Genomic DNA, 22,251 nt, shown 5'->3' with positions numbered 1-22,251 from the left:
GTTAACAGCAGCCACAGCAAGCTAATACTGCACAACTGTGAAAGTGGATTAAAAAAATACGTATTTTTCACAAATACCACACAAAACCCTGCTGCACTGTATAATTATCTCCAGGATTTTCTTCCGCTTAGCAACGTAAAGCTTAGTGCTAAAACAAGTCGAAGGACGTGATGAGTGTATTTATTCATTAGCAATCTGACACCCACTGCTGCGAACAGGGTGCTGTGCTGAATCTTCTGAGGAGAAGGGCAGGCGAGCAGGACGGAATTCTCCTCGGAGCCGGCCTCGGCACAGCCCAGCGCTCTGCAGGCTCTCCTCCGCGTGAGAAAGGCAGCGACACGGGGACTGTCCCGCCTGTCTCCCATGTAAGCTGCCGTCCGTCCGTCTGTGCGGGTCAGTCGGCCGACTGAGTTTCACGCGCACGCAGAGGTGGTTATTTTAGGTTGCTATCTCCAAAAATTCTTCTAGACTCTTCTTGATGTGCGGTGGCTGAGATGCAGCGTGAGTTAACAGACTTTGACCCATCTGTGCAAAAAGTGCTTTTGATAATTTCGCTGTGGCTGTCCGGATATTTCCTCCAGCAACAGGCAAAGAGCCGCTGTTCGTCATGTTTCCCAGGAGGTGCCAAAGGACAACTAGAACTTTTTGCTCCACAGCGTAAGGCTTCCGTGGGTATAGCTCCGTAACAAGATCTGCAAGGAGGACAACAGGTCATCAAGCAGTGTTTGAAGACTATTTTTAAAGTACGATTCAGAAGTGATCCCCTGCTCTGAGACACAGTGTCAAATCATCTTCTCAAAGCAACTAATGAAGGAACGCTTGCTATACAGAAGAGCTTGTCTGCTGTTGCAACAGCATCAGCACTCCGATAAAAAATACCAGCTTTCCCTGCAAACACCCCTTTCATCCTCTCTCAGGAGCTTACACAGTAGCACTAGTACTGCTGATAATCACAATTTTCCATTAAATTAAAATAAGAAACAAAGGGGGTTTGATTTATTTTTTTTTTAGTTAGGATTGTCCTAAGGAGCTTTATTTCTCACAGTGCGCTGTGTAACATCTGATATTTTATGATTTCCCCTCTATCGGAAATACGCAGCAAGTATTTGAGTTTAAGGAACAAAGTATCCTTATACTATAAGTATATATAATACAATGCATTTTCCCCACTTAGACAATTACAAGTATCTCATTTGCAAATGTTTGCCTTTTTATTAGAATGGACTCTTCTGATACATAATACAAACTACTCCACAAAATCCCAGCAAGAGATGAACTGTTTAAAGGTTGCTAACACATTCAGAAAGCATAAATTTAGGAATAATTCAAGAACAGACTGTCCATTATGTTATTTAGTTCAATTTCGTAGCTACTACACACAGAACTACTCTGAAAGTAAGCCAAATAATTTCTCTTTGGTTCAAGCATATTTCCCATAAAGACACCCTTTGTTCACTTAAAACATCAAAGGAAAATTCAGCACTTCTGCTAGTAATAATCGCCAATATTAAAATATGTATGCAAATTCTGATTAAAATTTGTCTTCAATTTTTAAGCAAATTCGTCTTTAAGCTTTTGACACCAGTTTGGGAAGAAGACCATTACAAAGTCTGCCATCTTTGTGGTGAGTGCAGCTCAGCTTGCCAGCTTGTCTCCTTTACAACTCAACGCCAATATGTATTATTGAGAACCTTAAAATGAGAACAAGACCAACTGCAAAAAACAAAAGGGCACAGAAGTAAAATTCAGGAGTTAGTAGGAGCCAGCCTTAGAGAACAGTATATTTTCTGTGCTGGGAAACCTCAGAAAAAGCAGGCACTCATTCCTTTCATTTCTCCCTGGCAAGAGTATGAGGGAATGAATACTGCGAGAGGCAACATGACTTGCAGCAAGTGAAGCAGGCAAGCCTCCGCTCCCCAGTCGGCCCCGCGTCTCTGGCCCCTGCACCGAAACAGACGCTTGCCAACCGGGCAGAAGTAGGCCTGTGGGGACCCAAGTCTCAATACAGTACATCCCACTCAGTTACTGATCAGAGTGAAACTCATTACAAACCAAAACTCATTCTTTCTGATTCCGTATTAAAATTATTATAAGCTTAAGGTATTTATACACCTTCCAGGTATTTATACATCTTCCATCTGACTATATAATATTAATAATCTTTTGTTTTGTCAGCAGTAGCTTCAATTTGCATTAGAAGGGGGTGAAATTTGACAACTGCTGCATCGTTAATGCCCACAATCTACTGTGACAGAAGGGAAGATACATAGCCACCACCATCCTATGTGGGAACATATTTAGCTAACGGTCACAAGAGCATTCCAGACACCTTTAGAAGGCCTTGAACAGAATAAACAAGAAGACAAAAATAAGAAAGATATCAATTAGAAGAACACAGGTGCGCATTCCACGATAAAGGGAACCTGGCACAAAGAACCTCAATTCGGCAGTTTATCTTGACCAATTAGACTGAGACAAGTTTCGCATGTTTTAGTTAGTATAACCAATTATGTCTTATGTTTATGTGCGTGTACAGTGTTGATATAACCAATCATTAAGTGTAACTAGGCGCATGGACAGTGCGTGAATAATGTGTGTAACCAATAGTAAAATAGCTAAACGCATGTACAGATGTAACCAATGTATAAAATGATGTCTGATGCTCTAGTAAAGGGTCTTCAACTATGATCATATTGATCTGTCGTTGAGTCCATGATTATGCTCCCGCAATCCTACAATGAATTTTCGTAATTAGGATGGTACACAAACAAACAAACATGCAAAGTGAAACATCACTTTACCAGCAAGCTTTTCTGTCATGTCTTGTTTTGCTTTTCCATTCAGAAACTGGGCTTTTGTGCAGAATGGCTGGAGGAGCAAAGAGTTGTCTAAATGCAAAGAACAAAACACATTAAAATTCTTAAACAGAAAATTAAACAGTCTGGAAATAAACACAATATAGAAAAATGTAGATAAGAACCTTACTTATGATGTATTAACTTCAAAAACCAGAGTGATGTATTTAAGGGCATAAAAGCATAAAAAGATACTTTTAACAAGCCCTAACTCCTAGAATCTGGTAGAACACAGCATATTAATTTACTGAAAATACTAAGATTCTGTTCCAAAGCTAGAATAGTTGAGGAGGGAAAATAGTTGCGGCATACACAAATCAGCAAGAACCTAGTTCTCTGACCTATTTAAGAGATTCAGCAGTGTGACAAGCTGCTGGATAATGAAACACAGAATCACACAGAATGGTTGAGGTGGGAAGGGACCTCTGGAGATCATCTGGTCCAACGCCCCTGCTCAAGCAGGGCCACTGCAGCCGATTGCCCGGGACCACGTCCAAACAGGTTCTGAGTATCTCCAAGGATGGAGACTCCACAGCCGCCCTGGGCAACCTGTGCCAGCAACTCAGTCACCCTCACAGCAAAAAACACCTGCTATGGAAAAATAACAAAACCACCTACACGCTTATGACAAGTCCAGCTAGCTGTATTTCTTTATTGGACTGGCAAAATATTAAGACGACTTGTATGGTTTAAAAAGTGTGAGAATAAAACTAGTGATTCATTACACAATGTAATGATTGGATGGAAACTATTGGAAAGAGTAACTCTTAAATTTAGACTTACCTAAGTGTTGACATAGAGCCTCAATAACGTTTGTGGCAGCTGCATAAATCCCTGGATTTTTGGAGTTCAGGTTGTTGTCTACCATGGCAGGAATTAACATGTTGATCACAGGTGTTAAATTGTCTTTCAGCAATGGAATCATCTTATGCATTGTCTCCAAAGCAACCTGATTTACTTTACTGTTTGAGTCATGTAAGCGAGACTTGAAAGCGTCAAAGATCTGAAAAAATATCCAAACAGCATTCAACGGAATTAACAATTAATGTTTGAGGTGGATATTACATTTCCTGCTTTATAGTTACACTTTAATTGTCCATCTTAGCAAAAGACAGCTCTGATATGCAAATACTTGAGAGATTTTTTTTTAGCAAGTAAAGCAACATTTGATATTTTTATACTGTGTATTATTCAACTGTATCTCACCCCATCTGCATTTGAATCATTCCTATACAATGTAAAGGAGGTAAACTAGCCATCTGTAACTTTCAGTATGACTAATATTTTCTGCAAGCAAGTATTTTTAGCAAGACATAGCTCTGTTTAGCAAAAAGAATGTTTTAAAGATTTCAGAAATATTCACAGTTAAGATATTGCAAAGTTCCACAGAAGTATTTCATAGCTCCACAGCAAAGACACTGACTGCACTGTTAGAAGACAACCTTGGTTTTCCTTTCATCGTATCTATCCTTAGTTTACAACTGTTGGACCTCATCATAGTATTTTTCTCCTAAAGAACCTCCTTTCCTATTAGAAAGGATATTTACCTTAAGCTGTATCATAATAAAGACCTTTCCTCACCTTCTCCGAGACAAAGCAAGCAGGCAGAACTTGCAGCTGTGTTTCAGAGACCGTTTTTCAGATCTTGATTTATCCTTGCTGCTCTTTTTGTAACCTGTTCCAATATTTTGATATTTACTCAGCAGTGGCATGAAAAACTGCACACAATATTCCAGAAATAGTTCAATGAGTGCTATCTCTAAGTGAAAACTTTCAGCTTCTTCCCGCTATTTACTTCCTTTACTACCTTTGTAGCTTACATATCTCCCCCTTGAGCATACCTCACCTATTCCTCAATGTTTTCCTGTTAATCAGACATTCTTATTGAAAGAGGGAGCCAAGATCTTTATCAGAAAACTCTGTGACACAACTTTAAAGACCTTTGAAATAATAGAGTTACCTTCACAATGTTTGCAACAACAAAGCCTTGATTGTTCTCTGTATCTGATAACAGCTGCTTAATGCCATTTATTCGATCACGGAAGTCTTTTGCATTCAATAAACCTATAATGTCTTTAACATATTCTTCACTTTCTAGTGAATTACGAGGAGCTGTTTTTCTTGTGACTTCACGGGCTTCTGTAGTCTCTCTATTGGAAAGGAAAAAGTTCTTCAGTGAACACATAAGCAAGCTGAAACAGGAGTCTTTAGTCGCAGACTTCCTCTTTCCACGTAAGTGCAAATATCAGAAGTAAACAGAAAATCTTCTGATGAAGGACTTTCACTTTAAACATGGTGATTTAAAAAAAATAATCACCTAATGGTAATTGTTGTTCCTAAAGTCTCAACATACGTTCCACTCTAAATGCATATATACCTATCACACAAGAGATAAGCCTCAGCTAGGCAGCAGCCCTGTGCTGTTTCAAGTTTCTGTATGAGAGCAGCTGGGTTTGTGACCAGGAACAGTTGTGAACTTCCCTCACATCAATGGGTCAAAAAAAAAAAAAAAAAGTTACCGTAGTTTAATTCTTTATTCTCAAAGTATTTTAGACACTGATCCCAGTCTAGGTGGTACCTAAGCAACATGCCATGCTGAGGTGGAAATTCAACACCTCTTCACAGAGGATTTTGAGACAAATTTTCTGTAGCATCTAATCTTATTAGACAGTCATGGAAAGAATTAGAAAATATGTGGAATCACTTCTCTGTCCAGATAAGTATCCTGCATTTACAGACCAGTCCAGATAGTCGCCAGCTCATTCCTAACTCATGAACAGAAGTCTTTGATGGAGAATGAAATAAGCATCTTTCTTGCATTTTCAAATTCAAACCTATCAGCTCTGTGAGAACAAAAGTTGGCATCAAAATCTCCTGTCCTGCTAGTGTACCATAGGCCACTAAAAGTACCTGAATCAAAGGTAGGAGAGACTTTGGCATAATGCAGTAAGTAGCACCTCTTCTAAGGAAGCAGACATGTAGTTTTATGTGCCAAAGCAAAATTTACCATCAAATGTGGAATTAATTATTATTTTGAATAGTAGAGAGTGCATTAAAGAAAGCTGTTCCTGAACAGATACACCTTCTTCAACCTGGAGGCAGTCACAGTCCCTATGAACTCTATATTCTTGGACAGTTTTTTGGCTTGGCTTAAATTTCGGGGGGTTTCTTTTTCAGTTCAATAGAAAACCTATTAGAAGACAAAACAGAAAACTAAAAATGGACAGAGTATCATCTAAAACCTTCAGCATCCCCAGTCAGGCTCTAACTAAATACTTAGTGTCCAGGGAAGGGAACAAATAGATACTTTGTACTGTGGCTACCACCAGGCACATTTTTTCTATAGAGTCTGAACAGCATTATCTTGAACTGATGGTGACATGGATCTACTGTGAATTCCAAGTGTTTTGTGTACTCTGTGTATTTTCATCAGCAGTCAATAAATAAATTAACTTCAAAATGCACAAAGCCATTTTACTATTACGAATTACCCTATTTAAAAGGGACCCTATTATCTGGGACATGTAAAGTTTTTCCTTCAGGTATGTTTAATTTCCACAACCCTGTTGTGAATGTTTCCATACTCTCTTCTTGTGGTGCGGCTATTATCCTAGAGGTCAAGTTACTAACAGGGTAAAACACAGAAGATCATTACCTGTCAGTGATGTTGAGAGCATCTCTGGAAGTAGATGATGACCTCGAATGTCCAACACTACTAGTATGGGAACGTCTTCCCTTTGCTGAGGGTGTATCTAATGGCATCTCCCCCAAACCCTGCACAAAGGTGCAACTGTTAATTAACTTGGCTGGTACAGTTCTGCACTGCTGGAGATCCTGCAAAAGCAAGTCTAATGGCCATACAAAGTATAGTAGCAAAGTACGTTTGTTTCATCCAGTGTATCGGCAAGGAGTAAAGGCATTCACAGGGCAGCTAACAAGCAGTACCTTGCCATGCTGTAGTCACTTGATTACTTGTCTTGCTCTGAATGCATCCCCCCCCCCCCATTCCCTGTAGGTTTACTATCTACACCTAATGGCTACTAGTACACGTTTACATTTTTCAGCTGTTAAACAAGAGCTTTTCCACATACCTTTTCACGTAGATTGCTAACAGATTCCTTAATGTAAGGCAAATCCTTGGTTGGCACATACTTTTCAAGCGTTGTATCAAAATCAGGATGAGTCATCATACTGAAGAGCATCTTTCGACCATAATACCTGCAGGGCAACAGACCACAACATGTACATCCGTAAACACGGATTTTCTTTGTAACTCTGCTGATAGTTATAGGTGTGTAATTTCAAAATATTAAGTGCAGGAAGATTGCTATCTATATGTGTAACCAGACACCCTCTCCGTCCTCCCACAAAGAAACTACACTCAAGAATCACTATTTAATCAACAACTGAGCAAATTAACGAGAACAGTCTTCCATTTCAGCTGCCTCTAAATAGGATAGTCCAGCCTTGTCAGTCATACAGTGTGGATCCCAGTGCCAGCGTTCCCTCCATGACCTGTATCTTGTCTGTGCCCAGCAGAGTATATCCTTTGAGCCCCTCTTCTTCCTGCAGCTGGGGTGGGCACAGCTGCAGCAGGCATTCAGGTAATTCCTGTCACATATACTCTCTTAACAACCTTGGCAGTGCTAGGTTAACGGTTGGACTCAATGATCTTAAGGGTCTTTTCCAACCTAAAAGATTCTATGATTCTATCCTCTGTCACTGCAGAGGAACACACGCTGAGCTATGCAAAGGTATCAGCCACCTGGAACGTGCTTATCTTAACTATTAACCTTACTAACCTTGTTTGTTGTGAACTATCCTGTGCAAACCTGGCTATTGCAGGGAAAATCCGATCGGCAACAGCTTTGGTTCCAGACAGTATCCGTTCCGGTCCCATACGTTCTACAATGTCCGACAGGTGCTGGGCTGTGCATCTTCTCACCGCTGAATGCAGGTGGCTAAAGAAAACACAGCTGCTTAGTAAAAACTCATCACAGGAGCTGAACAGCAGTATTTATGTGCTCTACCAAATACGGTATACAAGTTTTCTTTTTTTCATCTTTCAGCATAATCTGCAACTAGTATACTACCGATATGCAGATACTTATTCTGGCTGTGTAGAGAAGACCTTGTGGAGCAAAGACAAATAACTTTATTTAAAAGAAAAACCCTTTTGATTAAATTTCATTTCATTCACTTAAAATTCCAAACTACAAGAATGTAAATATGAAAAAAGAAAAATTTATTCTTTTTGTTTAAAGTCAGTTTCAACCTCTAACTGCACATTTTGGATTAATAAAACTAGTAATTTTCTTCTTTTTAGATTTTAATTTCTAGTTTTCCTTAAAATAACTGTAAAATATTTTAGAAAGCACATTACTACATGTTCTTTCCATCGACTTTACGAAAAACAAGTCCCTATGCTCAGAAACACATCCTGTGTATCTTATATCAATTTAAAATTAAATAAAGCAATATTCTATTGACTTGTAAAAATCTTGCAGAAGTCTATTTTCTACAAAATGGGGGCCATTAAACACCTACGCTGATGAAAACGAGAGAAAAGCTGGAATCAATTTTCAAACCCGTGCAGCAAACTAACCTTTTATATAAATTCCACTGTACCTGCTGATCCCACATGTTTTCAGAGTACACAACTCTGCAAATTCAAACTTTTCCAATTTTATTTTTATCTTTGGATTAAAAAGTCCTACTCTGAGGACAGTTTCACCGCACAGTAAATAAGACATTTGTATGGCTCATCATTCATAGAGAAAAACAGGTTTAAAGGAGAGAGCTAAAGAAAAGAATTGACTTGGAGAACCACATCAGCGGCTCCCCAGCTTTGCAGTTTGACGTGACCATCCAGTGTTCTTCCTTAATGACTACGTTCCCCTTTCACCAGGATTTTAGTTTTCTCTGGTTCCATAGATTACCATGGCCTCACTGGAAGTAAAGCTACCACTAGATTATACTGCACAACCAAAGCAGCTTCAGTTTGCACAAAGGCAACTAACTGGGTCTATTTAAACTGCAAAATGTGGCAGCTCAGAACACAGTCCAGGCTGCAAAACCAATCCGGCAGCATCCCATGCGGAACTCCCTGCTAACGCAGCCATCCTCTCAGCTGCTTGCTACTGAGCTACCTCGTTTAAGACTAGCTTTGGCTCGTGCTCAGTACCTGCAGTTACGTCTGTACAGCAGCCACTCGTCTCAGGAGCTTGGGAGAAGGGAAGAAGTGACAGACTAACTCCTGCTGCGTGTACCGATGGGAAAACAAGAACTGTGAGGCTTTAAGACCTCACTACGTGGAAGCAAATAAGCCCCCACTCCCCACAAATGCCTGCTGCGCATGCAAAAGTGTTGGAAATCTTTTTGTATGCACGTAAGACCTTAGAATTAAACACAATTCATACGATAAGAAACACGATTTTAAAATTTCTGAAAAACAATCACTTTTAGATCTAGTACTGGAATCGCGCTCTTCGATCAAGCATCTATTCATAGAGGTGAGTTTACAGCAGTAGTCCAGTATCTTTAGAGAAGCACCTCACAAAAGCAAACAAAAATGTTTGTAGTTATTCTTGTTGGTAAAGTTAAAACCAACTTTGTAGCTGATGAAGAATCAGTATATATATCTACTCAGGGCTGAAAGCATCAATACTTATGATCAAAGTAGGCTTGAAATGTGTTGAGCAGAAAATAGGTAAATTTTAAAAGGGCTTATGAATTGTAGGCAAAACCGTAACTGTTAACTTGAGTATAAGTTGTGGTAAATACAAGCAACTCAATGTATAAGCCAAATTTAGAAAAGATATCCTTTCTGTAATTACATAGTTGTGTCAAACAGAACCCTTCCATTTTGTACTGAAGACACATGTCATTTTTCTCCCAAATTTGCACTCTGAAAGATAATTCTTGTATTCACTGTTACAGCCAATACTAGAAAAGCTGTACCTCACGGGGCTATTTAGGCCACCCACCGATGCGTTAGGCATTAAAAACATACTGTACTCCATGATTTAGATACTGCTTTGAAGTCTTCTTAGCTGTGAGGAAATTAGTCCCTGCTCCAAATGATGTATTCAGATTCACAGCTCAGATAATTTTGATGTCTTAGATATCTGAAAATGTATCCAAGTTCACAAATTGGAGGGGTCAAATCTTTATAGGTCTAGAAAACTCAGAAGGATAGGTCAGTGTGTTTGAATCTGCCACTGAAAATGGGGAGATCAGATATAGCCAATTATGATCATGAGTATTGCTTGGCCAAGGATTTCTGAAGAAAAGATGGGAGTACATAAACAGACCACTTTACATCACTTCTGAACTAAAGCAATGTGCAGTTACTGCCTGCTGCTCTTAAATTCACAAAAACAATCACGTGCAGGCATGATTCATAAATAATTTAAATCCCAAGGCTGATATTTGCCTTTCAGTTTAAAGTTCAGGTAATTGCAGTATGGTTCTCATTGGCTTTCAGGAGACAGAATCAATATACTCCACAACAACCAGCTCCCCAGGAAACAAAATAGGAAACAAAACATTTTGAATCAAGACTAACTCTTATGATTCGTAGCTGTGCAGAAAGTCTAAAGATTGATTTATAAAGTAGCATCTGAAATATTTAATGGAAGGGATAGGCTACGAGAAATGTAGCCTATTAAATGTCATCTAAGTGATGACAGATAGATAAGAGATTAAGTACAAGTAGGTATATATCTAACATACTGGAATGCCTAATGGCTTGATTAAGTATTGCTGTTACAGTGAATGAGGATATAAAAGAAAAAGAACACCATACTTAACAGGGAAAGTGAAAGAAAGGAATGTAACTTCTCCTACAGACTGAGGTGAGCTAGAGGTCAGAATCAAACCATGCAACCAGAACTGGAGGCTTGTCATGTTTGAGGTACTCAAGAAAATAATGGCCACCACCACTGTAAAGGAAATTAAAATGCAGACAAAAAGACTATTAACCAGCTGAGTCTAGAGAAGAACAGGAAATCAACCAAGACAGTTGCAGCTAGAGAATTGTAAGTTATAAATCATCTTTCTAAATAAAAAGCAGTGCTGAAAACTGAAAGACAGGCATGTGATTGCAGAGCAAAGGAAAAATAAGAATGCTATGTGAGCTTTACTAAGCAAGCAAGATAGCAGTTTCCTAAGAATACCATACTAACAGCAAATAAAATTACTGAAATGTTGCAAAATGACCAGAAAATATACCAAGCTCCAAAATCAACAGCCAATTTTTTACATAATGTACAGAAAGAAACAGGGGGGCTACATTTTACTTTTATGCCCACAAACGTTGCCCTGGGTAGAAGTTTTGCAGAGCTGACTTACTATATTTTCAAATTTCTGCCTATTGTATCTTGGTATTTTTTTAAAGACTATATTTGATAAATTTAATCTATTCACAAGTTATTTCTTTATAAAGTCTTTATAAGAATTACCTTTGCCCTCCATTTATAAGAGAACAAAGTGCACGTGCTGGAGTCACATTATTAACCATAGCCTTCAGTGCTTTGTCTACCTCTTCCCTTATAAATGTGTTGGATTCACCAGCTTTGTGCAAAAGGACTTTTACTGTATTATCTAGTTCTTGATCCATGCTCTTTTTCAGGTAGGTGAACAAATCCCCTAAACAGACCACAGCAGCTCGAGAAACACCTGAGCGTAAATTCTTGACCTGCACACAGGAAAAACCCAAACAAACAATGAATAATGTTTATAAAATACACTTTAAAATAAGCAAAGCTTAATGTTTCCCTTTGTAATTTTTAAGCAACATTAAAAGCAACTGAGAAATACATTTCTAACTTGATTCACAATGTGCGAGAATTAAAATACATACACATGAAAAATGTTATAAAGTTACAATCTATATTTTTTCAGGCTCTTAGCAAATCAGATTGAGTGTTGGTATCTGAAGTATGAGCTGCTTTGCTGAACAACAAACTCAGCTTTTTGAGACTGTCCAACAGAGGAAAACTAACACAGATGAACATACCATTTCAGTGTATCTGAGAGCTATAAAATACATATACACATATATAGTCAGTGAAATATTCCGATAGTAAAATTTAACCTCTTGAGCCACAGCCAAACTTGTTTCATGTAGCTTCGCAATCAGAATAGTCGCATGATAGGCAGACAAACATCTAACAAAGTTCAGACCTTCAATTTTCTTCTCCCTATGTAAAAAAATATTTAAATTCAAAGCATTTGCAAATTTTCATTAAAATATTAAAACACAGAATTCTAAGAAACCAAATAGCAAACAAATTGGATTGTAAAATAAAGCAATGACATATAATGCAGGAAATTCTTTCAAAGTGAGTCTTTCTTTTAATGTGGTAGTAGGACTATTTTAGCATACCAGTCTCTCAATTCTTTCCTACAGTGCTGTCCACAACTTGCACTAGTGGTGATTAAAGGATTACTTTCCTTCCCCAAGTTGAAAAGGCAGCAGCATTGTAACCCCATTTCGCCAGTCAGAGCACAGTGAAGCCTTATATTCCACAGAAAGTGACAAGAAGGTATTGGTGGGGGCCCTCTCCAGAACACTGCTTAAACTTGGACATCTCTAGAAGTCTCTGAAAGCTTAGCTATTAAGCCTCAATTTACAACAGTGACAGTTTAATATAGATTTGGACTGCAAAAAACTTTTTTCTTTTTTTTCATATATCGCTTGCAATCCTTCTCACTCTGTGATATTATGTCCATTTTGCTGTTATTTTTTTAAAGTAAGTTATCGAAATAAACACCTTCTACGTTAGATTCAAGTTGTAGACAGATGTTTACACCTACCAGTCATCATCAGCTAAAAGTGTCAAGGCTTCTGTCAGTGCCGTTTCTGGTTTTGAAAAGGGCTGCAGTTCTGATGGGTCCATTATTTCTGGGCTATGAGTGACTGATGGGGTCTGGTCTTTATAGCGTCCTCGCGCCGCAAGAGAAATTTCATCTGCAAAGTCGTGAAGCATAAGAAATAATTAGCATAATCTGAAGAAACTAATTCACTCAAAGGAAGGAAATATAAAAAGGTTGAGGTATAGACTGCTGCTACTAAGGGACCAGGTTTTCAAAAAGACAGCTTTCCCAGTTACATCCTCAATCATTCAGCATTTCATTCGTGTGAATGAATTTTTTTTGCAAACAACCACCACTTTAAAAAGTCGCAAACACAAATGTAGCGGGTTGTTTAGTGTAAAAACAGATGCACAATGTGCTAAAACAGAGTGTGTTAAGACACAATATAGTAAAACTTAAAGAGCCACTTGAGAAATTCTGAAGACCTTTGACCATCATCAGTACGAGCTTCTATTCTGAAAAGATTTCTACTGCATATTTTAAAGGCATCTCAGTGACAAAATGTACGCAGAAATGTTTTTCTTGGAGACAGAAGGGAGTCAATTTGCCATAAATACATTACAACATTTAAGTTGCTGAGCAAATAAAAAACCCTCTCATGTTCCAAACGTCTTCCTAACAAATTATAGATGAAAAATGTTTCAAGGGAGCAATGATGAATTCAAATCCCCTTCACCACCACCCCCAAAGTACTAATCTTCCAGAGCACCTCAGGACTCTCCATTATACAAATAAATCATATTAAACCTGATTGTATTTTGGAACTGTCCCACTCCGCATACCCAATATTTTAACAGTCTTTAGTTTACTGTAACAGCTTACCAGAATCTAGCAAAGCTGAACATTTTGTCTTCTTCAAACTGGATGTTCTTTTTAATGAAGGATTCAAGGCCACGTTTTCTAATGACAAAGATACATTTCTTGATGATGTTAATACATCCCCACAGAGATTTAACTCTAGAAAATAGAAGGAAATGTCCAAACTACAACAACAACAAATCAGAAAAAAGGAAAAAACTAGTATTTTGAGTCCTAATTTGTCTTTTGAAATTTTTCTTAACTACAGTCTTTCAAATATTTCCCATAAGCACTTTACTCTCCACCATCTGCATTATAAGACTGACAACTGACTACAGAGTAAACTGCAGTGTAAAATTAATTCTAGTAATACCTCATGTCACACTAAACAGTCATTTTTTGTAATTATCACAGAATTTTAATTTTCATTTCAGCAGCATTTAACAGTATATTATTCATTTAAGACAAACACTAATCCTCACTTTCTGTTGTCATTTTCTCTGGTACATTCAGTTTAAGTCTTTCCCAAGGGTTTTCTTCCTTTCCTTCGAGGTCTTTGACTTCCTGATGTTCTTTATGTTTGTGCTCTTTTTCTTCTTTTTTCTTCTGCCTCATCTTATCCTGGGCAGATTTTGACATGGCTACTTCTATCTGCAAAAAATTAATGCACCCATTATGGTATTCAGTATAATATAATGTGCAAGTTACCCAATTCTTGTTACCCAGTTCTTGTTATTGTCTAAGGTAAGCATGGAAAATTACTATTTTCACCATTATTCTACAGAGCAAAAGGAAATTATTCACATAAATATTAAATCCAATCCTGAAAAGAGCTGAATGTGTTCTTTCTGCATGATAAGCAGTCCTACTGGCAAAAAGCAGCAACATTCCAGGCTTAAACATTTAAGGGAAACAATCACTTACTCTAAAATATCTGAATAGTTAGAGAACTAAGGTCTACAAGAAAAGGTCTTCTATTCCTTGGCAGCGTTGTGTAGTTTCCTAGAATTTTAACTAACAAATACACTCACTTCTCAGTGGGCTAACTCACTTACATTTAAGCACACAGGTTTTTTGTAGACAGTGGTCTTTAACAGTGCGATCTAACCCTACTCTCTTATATGTTTAAGATGCTTACAGTTCCTCATGAAAACTTAGTAACATTTAATACATTCCTCCATTTGCTCCTTTGAATTTGATCCCTCCAAGTATTCATCTCTTCAGTGGAAATCAGAAAATTAAGACACTGTTTATCATTAACTTAAAGTTTTAGTCATCTTAAAATGTTATTTTAAATGCTTTCAGAAAGACTTGTGATTCTCATTTACAATTTTTAAAACTTTGTATCACACTTCATTCAGATAAATCTTGCTCCATGTTATAACAGATGTAAATAGTATTTAAAAAAGCAGCACCACTCCTCATGAAACTGTATTATGGGACAGATACTCAGACAGTGTTTTTTAAAAAACTTATGAAGGGAGCTAGATTAATACATCCATCGAAAAAACAAGATGTGATCAAACACCAGCAATTCCTCCTTCTATATTTCTATGTGCTGTGGGAGCTGGAGAGGAGGAAGACATTTTCCAGCTCCACTCCCTCCTGCAACCCTTCTCCCAGAGACTTCCGAGTTAGGTGGGAAGCTTCTGACACAGCAATTTGCCATTATAAAATATCCAGGTGGAACCAAAAAGAAAAAGCAGGGAGAAGCAGCTTGATGGCTATAGGCTATTTTAATCAAACTCTTGTTTACCGTAACATAGAGACTGCAAAACTGTCTCTAGCTGTATTCATACATACAAAACCAGGTAGCGCAATAATACAAAAGTTCTGAAATTCTTACCTTTTCTACATTTTCAACATGGAAATGAGACGCACTGTTCTGCTGGATGCTTCTCCCAGAGATCCCTGACGATGGCTCAGTCTCCTCTTTGACAGCTTGGTCATCTCCATTCGCTACACATGTTAGGGACTGGCTGTGTGTTCGTGCAGAAGGAGGACTTCCAAAAACACCTGGAAGGCATATCATGTTGTGCCCTCACCAAAATAACCATTCTATTCAGCAGAACTCAGTAAAAACTAAAGAAAACCAAAAGTAATTCAAGAAGATAAAAACATTGCTGTTACACTATCAGTGCCACTTTCCACCCAAAAGTACTCTTACTTTATTCTGCCGAGTAGGATGGATGCATGCACATGTGTGCACACTGGGCTAGAACCAAGACCTAACCTTCATAATTTGCTGTCATTCTTTGTTGCTGGAATGGAATAGCATATCCAGTAACTGCAAAACTTTCAAGCATAATTCTTTTTATTCCCACCTAAACTGGAGATTGTTCACAATCTAAAACGTTGTACAGAATCTACTTTTTCTTTTCCCACTCTGTGAAGGTACGTATTCCCTCATTTTAATAACATGATGAGATATAGGAGATAATTTTGCTTTTGTAATACCTTTACCAACAATTACAACTGCATCTTCAGACAGGACACTTGGTGAAGTGAAATCTAGATCGTTCATCTGTGGAAAACTAGACATTGACTCTGTAAGACCTTAAAAAAAAAAAAAAAAAAAACACACAATGTAGATCATGTAGTTTACGCTCTGATACATGTTTTATTCTTCTAAAATGTCATCATACACTGACATCTGAATTTCTCACTTTTATGAATCAGTATAATTTCAAGTTACTGACATTAACAGAATTTATTAAATATCAATATCCTCAAAATCACGGAAAGCATAGAGCAAACAAAATTTCTGCAAAAAGATCATAAAGAAAACCAATGTTTGTAAGAGGATTTTTAAATCAACTGATCCCACTGAAAAAAAACAGAAGTTTCTAACTCACTTAGCAGAAGTATAGATCTGTTTCTTACATAATTCAGCATAATTGAATCAAAACAGAATTTGCTAAAATACCCCAAGCAGCACTTAATGCTGTTTCCCATATAAATTAGCAGTCCCTCAAATTCTTCACCAAAGTGGATAACATATATTATGTACTTCCATATTGCCTACACTAGCTGCAAATAAAAATGATAGTTTGTGACAAAAGAAGGGCACCATTTGCTTTTGCTATTTAACCTGAATAATCTGAAATTTGTAAGCAGAAAAGATGATTTAGCAAAGCCTGATTACCTACTAGAAAGTGCACAAATGAAGCCAGTGGACTACTGAACCATCTCAGTTGAGAAAGACTCTGGTGAACTGACAGCCCTCTGTCTACATCTACAGCTGCTATAAAATGCCCTCTACCAAGCAAGCTGCAGCACCTCAACAGTTTGGGACTCTTGACAGCTCTGTTAACATTTTCTGCCCTCATCTCAATCTTTAGTTTGCCAAAAATAATCACAGGTAAGAGTATGACAGATGCTTCTTTACTTTACAAATTACCTGATTACATAGTTTTAATTTTGGAGCTCTCTTTTTTTATCCTTTATGAGAAGAAATATCAAGTGAAAAGGTTTCTCTTGAAAGTGTTATTTTGTCCTCCCACAATCATTGGCTTCTGAATGTTCCAAGTTTTAACATTCGAGAACTGTCAAAATTGGTCTTTTGGGATTTTCTTGAATATAAACTTGAGGCTTCATGAGCAATTCTCTCTTAGAACATAACTGAACGGGCATCAAATACTGGATCGTCTTTGGAACCTACCCCCAGATCAAGACCTTCTGTCCTAACGTCAGCTTCTAGCCCAAAAAACTTACAAACTTCCATTTCACAGGTATCACATAATAAACAGGTGTTAACAACAACAAAAAAAACCCCAAAACCCAAGGATTTACAAATCTGGTTATAAACTTTACTTCCATTGCTCAGCCTTAAATCTTTCACACAAAATAGCACTCCACCAGTTCTAGAAAACCTTGAGAAATAGACCAAAACTGTCCATGTTTAAGGTTGAAGCAAGAGATGGAGAAAACAAAGTATCTTATTGGGACAAAGATCTTATTCATTATTCAATGTCTATTTAATTTTCTATTTGTCACTAAAACATGATTACTTGATATCTATTTCAGCCACTCTGAGGGAGATCTGAACAAGAGACAGTGAAACCATATGCTCCTTAAACTGACTTCCACATTTTACTTCTGATGTTCACAAAAAAAAAAAAGTTGCTGCTCTATTCTAACAAGCTTATAGTTGGAAAATACATCTGTACTGTACACACAAGTCTGATGTAGGGAACAGTAGCTCCTAGGATGCATTAAAATGACACAGTTAAAACTGAAACGTGAAGTATAATAGTTTAAGTTCCTTAATTTCACCAATGAACAACAGAGTAATTTAAAACCACTTTTAAAGCTGTTCATTTATTCAGACTGAGATATATAACAATTTGGTCCTTTTTACATGCTACGTACTATCGCTTGACTTTTAATTTTAATTTAATTGGCAGTCTAATTTTAGTCAATGTCAGAAAAAAACCAAACTTGTTAGCATAAGTATAAAGACTAGAAAAGAGGAACCCACGCTAAACACCTTGAAACTTATTTTCTATAAAACCTGTTTTACAAAAGGCTATACACACAGCTTCAGTTTTTGCCACAAATGAGAGCTCAGATGAACAGTGGACTCACAAACCTTTTGAATGCTTAAAATTTCTTTGGTGTTCCGTATTTTGACTTTGAAAAATAGTACGTGACACTTCTTGCTTCTTGTCCTCATAATCTCCACATCCATTGCCACAGTTCAAACGTTGGCCAACTATGCTAACGTTAGAAGTCCCCTTATCATCAAATGCTGGCCATGCAAAAGGAAAAAAATAAAATATTAAAAATAAAATTAGAAATAGTTTTTCCTGTGTACTACAGGATTCTCAAATAGTTACATTTTCAGAGTCCCTCAGACTGGTTTTATGCATACAGTATGAGCATTTTTGCCTACAGAAATCTGAGCATTTCAATAAAGATGCTCAGGCTCTATTAATCTTTCACATGCAAAGGCTTTCATCTACAGATAAACCCAGGTTGATAAGCTCAGCTTGAAAAATTATTTTTTAGTTTAAAATCTTTCAAATATGAACAACTGAATACTAAGTAATTCAGCACTAAAAGCCAAATTAAGTCATAGGTCAACTAAGTGAAAATAGTAAAATACTAGTTAAAACACAAGAAATCTTTCCATTTACCTACCCTAGAAGTCATAAGACACATTTTAATGTTACAATTGGAGACAACAGAAACAGAGCATTTTTATGCCTGCAAAACATTCTCAACACATTTTAGTTTTGGTTAAAAAAAACACAAAACAAAACCACCACTAATTACTTCAGGAATCCTTTAAAGGATCATTTCTGCTTTTCCAAACACCCCTAAAATCAAAATACCTAAAAATACAGAAGTCTTTTCATATATGTGCTTTTACTACATATTCCACAAATTCCAGGGAACTATCCCTGCATTTAATTAAAGGGATTGATAGGAAGGACCAAGGTGACATAACTCTGGCAATGCCAGCAACTAGAGTGACCCAGGCATCTTCCTTAGTGTGCTACGAGGGGTACCAGACTGCAGTTCTGCTTCCCACTGCCGCAGGCGTGACGGTACTGATGCATCTCCTACCACCCGCCGATGCCCATCTGTCTTCAAGTTCTGCACTGGTGGCCGTCACTGTCAACCCAGCCATGTCGACACGAGATCAAGAGCCGTACTGAAATCCTTAAAAAGGTTTCTTGTGTTCTCTTCTTCAGCTGAGAACTTGGACCAGAGCAGGGTGTTTTGTTCTGCTAGGGGACGAAAACTGAAGGGAGGGTTTTGCTGAGGGATATACTTGAGATGGTGAGTCTCTCCCAGCAAGGAACACTATGGACAGTGCCCTGATCCGGGCTGGTGTGAGACGCTCTGGAAAATTACTATACAGCCAGATCCCCTGAAAGTCCAAGAACTCCTTGACCATGAATTTCTGCACTGTCCCAGTGAAGCCTAGTAGTTATAGCGTTTCATATACCAACATTAAGACCTCACATGTCAGGACTGATCCATTAATTGCTGTATTTGGTACAACAGCACCCTCTGGCCTCTGAAACTGTCAGGACCCTGGCAAAAGATGAGCTACAGGCCTGACAGCAGGCAGACAGGTTTTCAAGCTGTCAACTGTTAAAAGCTGCACAAACTTACATGTTACAGAAAGAATTTGGGAAGTAAGAAACATCTGAAAGTTGCCACTCTATTATAACAAAGCTAAAAGAAGCTGATAAAATTCATCTTAGAGAAACAGCTGAAGCAATCTGACCTCCATTAGCAAGTTAATGACAGGTAAGGGACAACTAAGTTTCCAGAACAGAAAAGAGCAAAAGTGTTAAACTCTTTAAAAAAAAGAAAAAAGCTGAAGAAGGAGCCAGAGTACAACTGACCCATATGCTGGGCAATACAGTTCCCAGGACTGTACCAGGGAAACTAATGTATTTGGAAGCACCCACCAGAAAACAGTATGATCAGAGAAATCTGGTCTCCTTTTATGACACAGCAACAGTCCTTGTGGGCAGGAAAGAAGTGAGAGATGCCATATATCATCCCAGCTATACGTACACAGAGTAGTTACCAAAAGCTTCATTCTCCAAATGGAGGGATGTATCAAGCAGCGTTCTGCTGCAGTCTGTTCAGGACCCGGTACTATCCAATATTTTGCCCAAACAGCTGGATAATGAGGCAGCATGCTGCATTCAAATAAAGGTCAGCAAATGGGAAGCATATATGCATGCTTGAGGACAGGATCTGAATTCAAGGAGCTCATGATAAAGTAGAAGAATGATCCAAGAAGAACAAGACTCAGGTAGGACAGGACTGATTTTGCATGTTTTATAACAAAGCAGCCATAAGTATCCTTTCAACTAAAAGTGCACAAGGGGCATTGTACGGGTACTGCATGTAGATCTGTTGAAAACAGCCTAGACGACAGCAGCTAAAAAGTCCATAAAGTCTGACCTATGAAGGAAAGCTAGAAAAAATAGGAGTTAGTCTAAAGGACAGAAAATGAAAGAGGGAAAGAAAAATACCAAAAAAGGTAGCTACTTGGAAGAAGAAAATCTTCCATCCTTCAAAATAAAATAAAAGTGTAAAGAGATTAAGTTACAGCAAGGGGGATTTACGTTCAGTGTTTAAAAAAAAACCTTCATCTGATGATACCAGTTAAATACCAAACTGATTTTTACAAGTTCTCCAAGTTCCAGTGTAAAAATTCAGAGCTTTTTGAGATTTGACTTGTGTGATGGGCCAACCCCAGTCAGTAGTGGGAGTGATGGACTTTTCTTTACCAGTTAGCTGCACATGTATTACAATGACCTTATCGGTAGTAGGCTGTCAGCTCTTCACAGGAGGTCCAGTGCTGTGCATCCTGGTTGATTAACTGGCTCAATAAGCAAAATAAATGTGCTGCTCATTATTTTACACTGAAGGTCAACTTCTTGCAGAAGGTCTTTTCATATAATGAATGCAAAATCATTAACCACAACATGTATTACTATGTACGTGCAGTATTTGCTTTCTGACTTATGCTGTTACTTGAAAAACCTATTTGCTAATTTATTCTGAGAAAAGTGGCCTCAGCTGAAATGAGGAGCAATAGCTTCAATTTCTGAAAAAAGATCATAAGTCTCAGTAGCAATTACTGGTTTTTGAATGTGATGGCTTTGAAAATTCAGGTCTGTAAGATGCCCTCCAATCTTAACTGAACTAAGTTTTGCAAACTTTTTAGAAAAAATATATAGCTCCTTAGGCTGCAACAGGGTGCAACGGAGCAGTCTTTGGGAAGAGGTCAGAAAAGAACTTTGTGGACACAGCTCCCTCAGTACCTTTCCACCATCCAGCTGAATCAAAATTGATTAAACATAAATAATCATAAACAATCGGTTTCTGCCCATTACAGAAATCTGCAGTTACCTGTACTTCACTGTAAGAGTAAAACAGAACAGCATCACTCAACTTCAATTTCCTACCAGGAAATTAACTGCTTGCAACATTTTGACCCTTCCTACTCTTATCCAGCTGGTGTCCAATGAATTTTCAAACAATACTGCAATGAATTTTGAAGTGCACATACTCACAGGTGGCATTTGCATTAACACATTTTATCCTGACAGAGAAAGGCAGAAACCCTGGAGTTCCTTCTCACCTGCAGTACCGCAGTATAATCTCAATTTGACCAAACAGCGTCTAGCAATTACCTTTTTTTAAGTGCTGAAGGGACTTGAACTCATTGAACAAGTAAGAAAGACACATCAAGTGACCATTCTGTTACATCAACGAAGCAAGGTATATATTGAAAAGCACAGCTGTATTGGGTCTGCACGGCAAGGTTTTGGTAGAGGGGGGTTACAGGGGTGGCTTCTGTGAGAAGCTGCTAGAAGCTTCCCCCATGTCCAACAGAGCCAATGCCAGCTGGCTCTAAGACAGACCGGCCACCAGCCAAGGTCGAGCCCATCAGCGACGGTGGTAGCGCCTCTGGAATAACAGATTTAAGAAGGGGAAAAATACTGCCATGCAACAACAGCAGTGGAGAGCGGAGTGAGAACATGTAACAGAAACAACCCCGCAGACCCCCAGGCTGGTGAAGAAGGAGGGGAGGAGATGCTCCAGGCGCCGGAGCAGAGATTCCCCTGCAGCCCGTGGGGAAGACCATGGTGAGGCAGGCTGTCCTCCTGCAGCCCAGGGAGGTCCACAGTGGAGCAGATCTCCACCTGCAGCCCGGGGAGGACCCCACACCGGAGCAGGG

General features: G+C 38.3%; 1 protein-coding gene across 4 annotated transcripts in view; it reads right to left on the bottom strand.

Annotated features, from left to right (window-relative positions):
- Positions 1 to 63: 63 nt before the first annotated feature.
- TOGARAM1 (TOG array regulator of axonemal microtubules 1) overlaps positions 64 to 22,251 on the bottom strand; it is a 45,957-nt gene continuing 23,769 nt past the window's right edge. The window contains exons 8-22 of one of the 4 annotated variants that reach the window (XM_030035478.2): positions 18,124 to 18,282; positions 15,990 to 16,088; positions 15,379 to 15,548; positions 14,015 to 14,183; positions 13,557 to 13,691; positions 12,675 to 12,828; positions 11,953 to 12,058; positions 11,318 to 11,553; positions 7,658 to 7,816; positions 6,947 to 7,073; positions 6,511 to 6,629; positions 4,816 to 5,005; positions 3,639 to 3,858; positions 2,802 to 2,888; positions 64 to 692 (exon numbers count right to left, since the gene is read on the bottom strand). In XM_030035478.2, the coding sequence (XP_029891338.1) occupies positions 439 to 692; positions 2,802 to 2,888; positions 3,639 to 3,858; positions 4,816 to 5,005; positions 6,511 to 6,629; positions 6,947 to 7,073; positions 7,658 to 7,816; positions 11,318 to 11,553; positions 11,953 to 12,058; positions 12,675 to 12,828; positions 13,557 to 13,691; positions 14,015 to 14,183; positions 15,379 to 15,548; positions 15,990 to 16,088; positions 18,124 to 18,282 (2,384 nt within the window). In that variant the 3' untranslated portion in view covers positions 64 to 438. Of the gene's footprint in view, positions 693 to 1,192; positions 2,282 to 2,732; positions 2,889 to 3,638; positions 3,859 to 4,815; positions 5,006 to 6,510; positions 6,630 to 6,946; positions 7,074 to 7,657; positions 7,817 to 11,317; positions 11,554 to 11,952; positions 12,059 to 12,674; positions 12,829 to 13,556; positions 13,692 to 14,014; positions 14,184 to 15,378; positions 15,549 to 15,989; positions 16,089 to 18,123; positions 18,283 to 22,251 lie in introns of those variants that run through there. The other 3 variants (XM_030035487.2, XM_030035493.2, XM_041118430.1) reach the window with 3 other exon arrangements.

This window comes from Aquila chrysaetos, chromosome 2 (genome assembly GCF_900496995.4).
Source record: "Aquila chrysaetos chrysaetos chromosome 2, bAquChr1.4, whole genome shotgun sequence".
Taxonomy (NCBI): domain Eukaryota; kingdom Metazoa; phylum Chordata; class Aves; order Accipitriformes; family Accipitridae; genus Aquila; species Aquila chrysaetos.
This window is presented reverse-complemented; position numbering and strand designations above follow the sequence as displayed.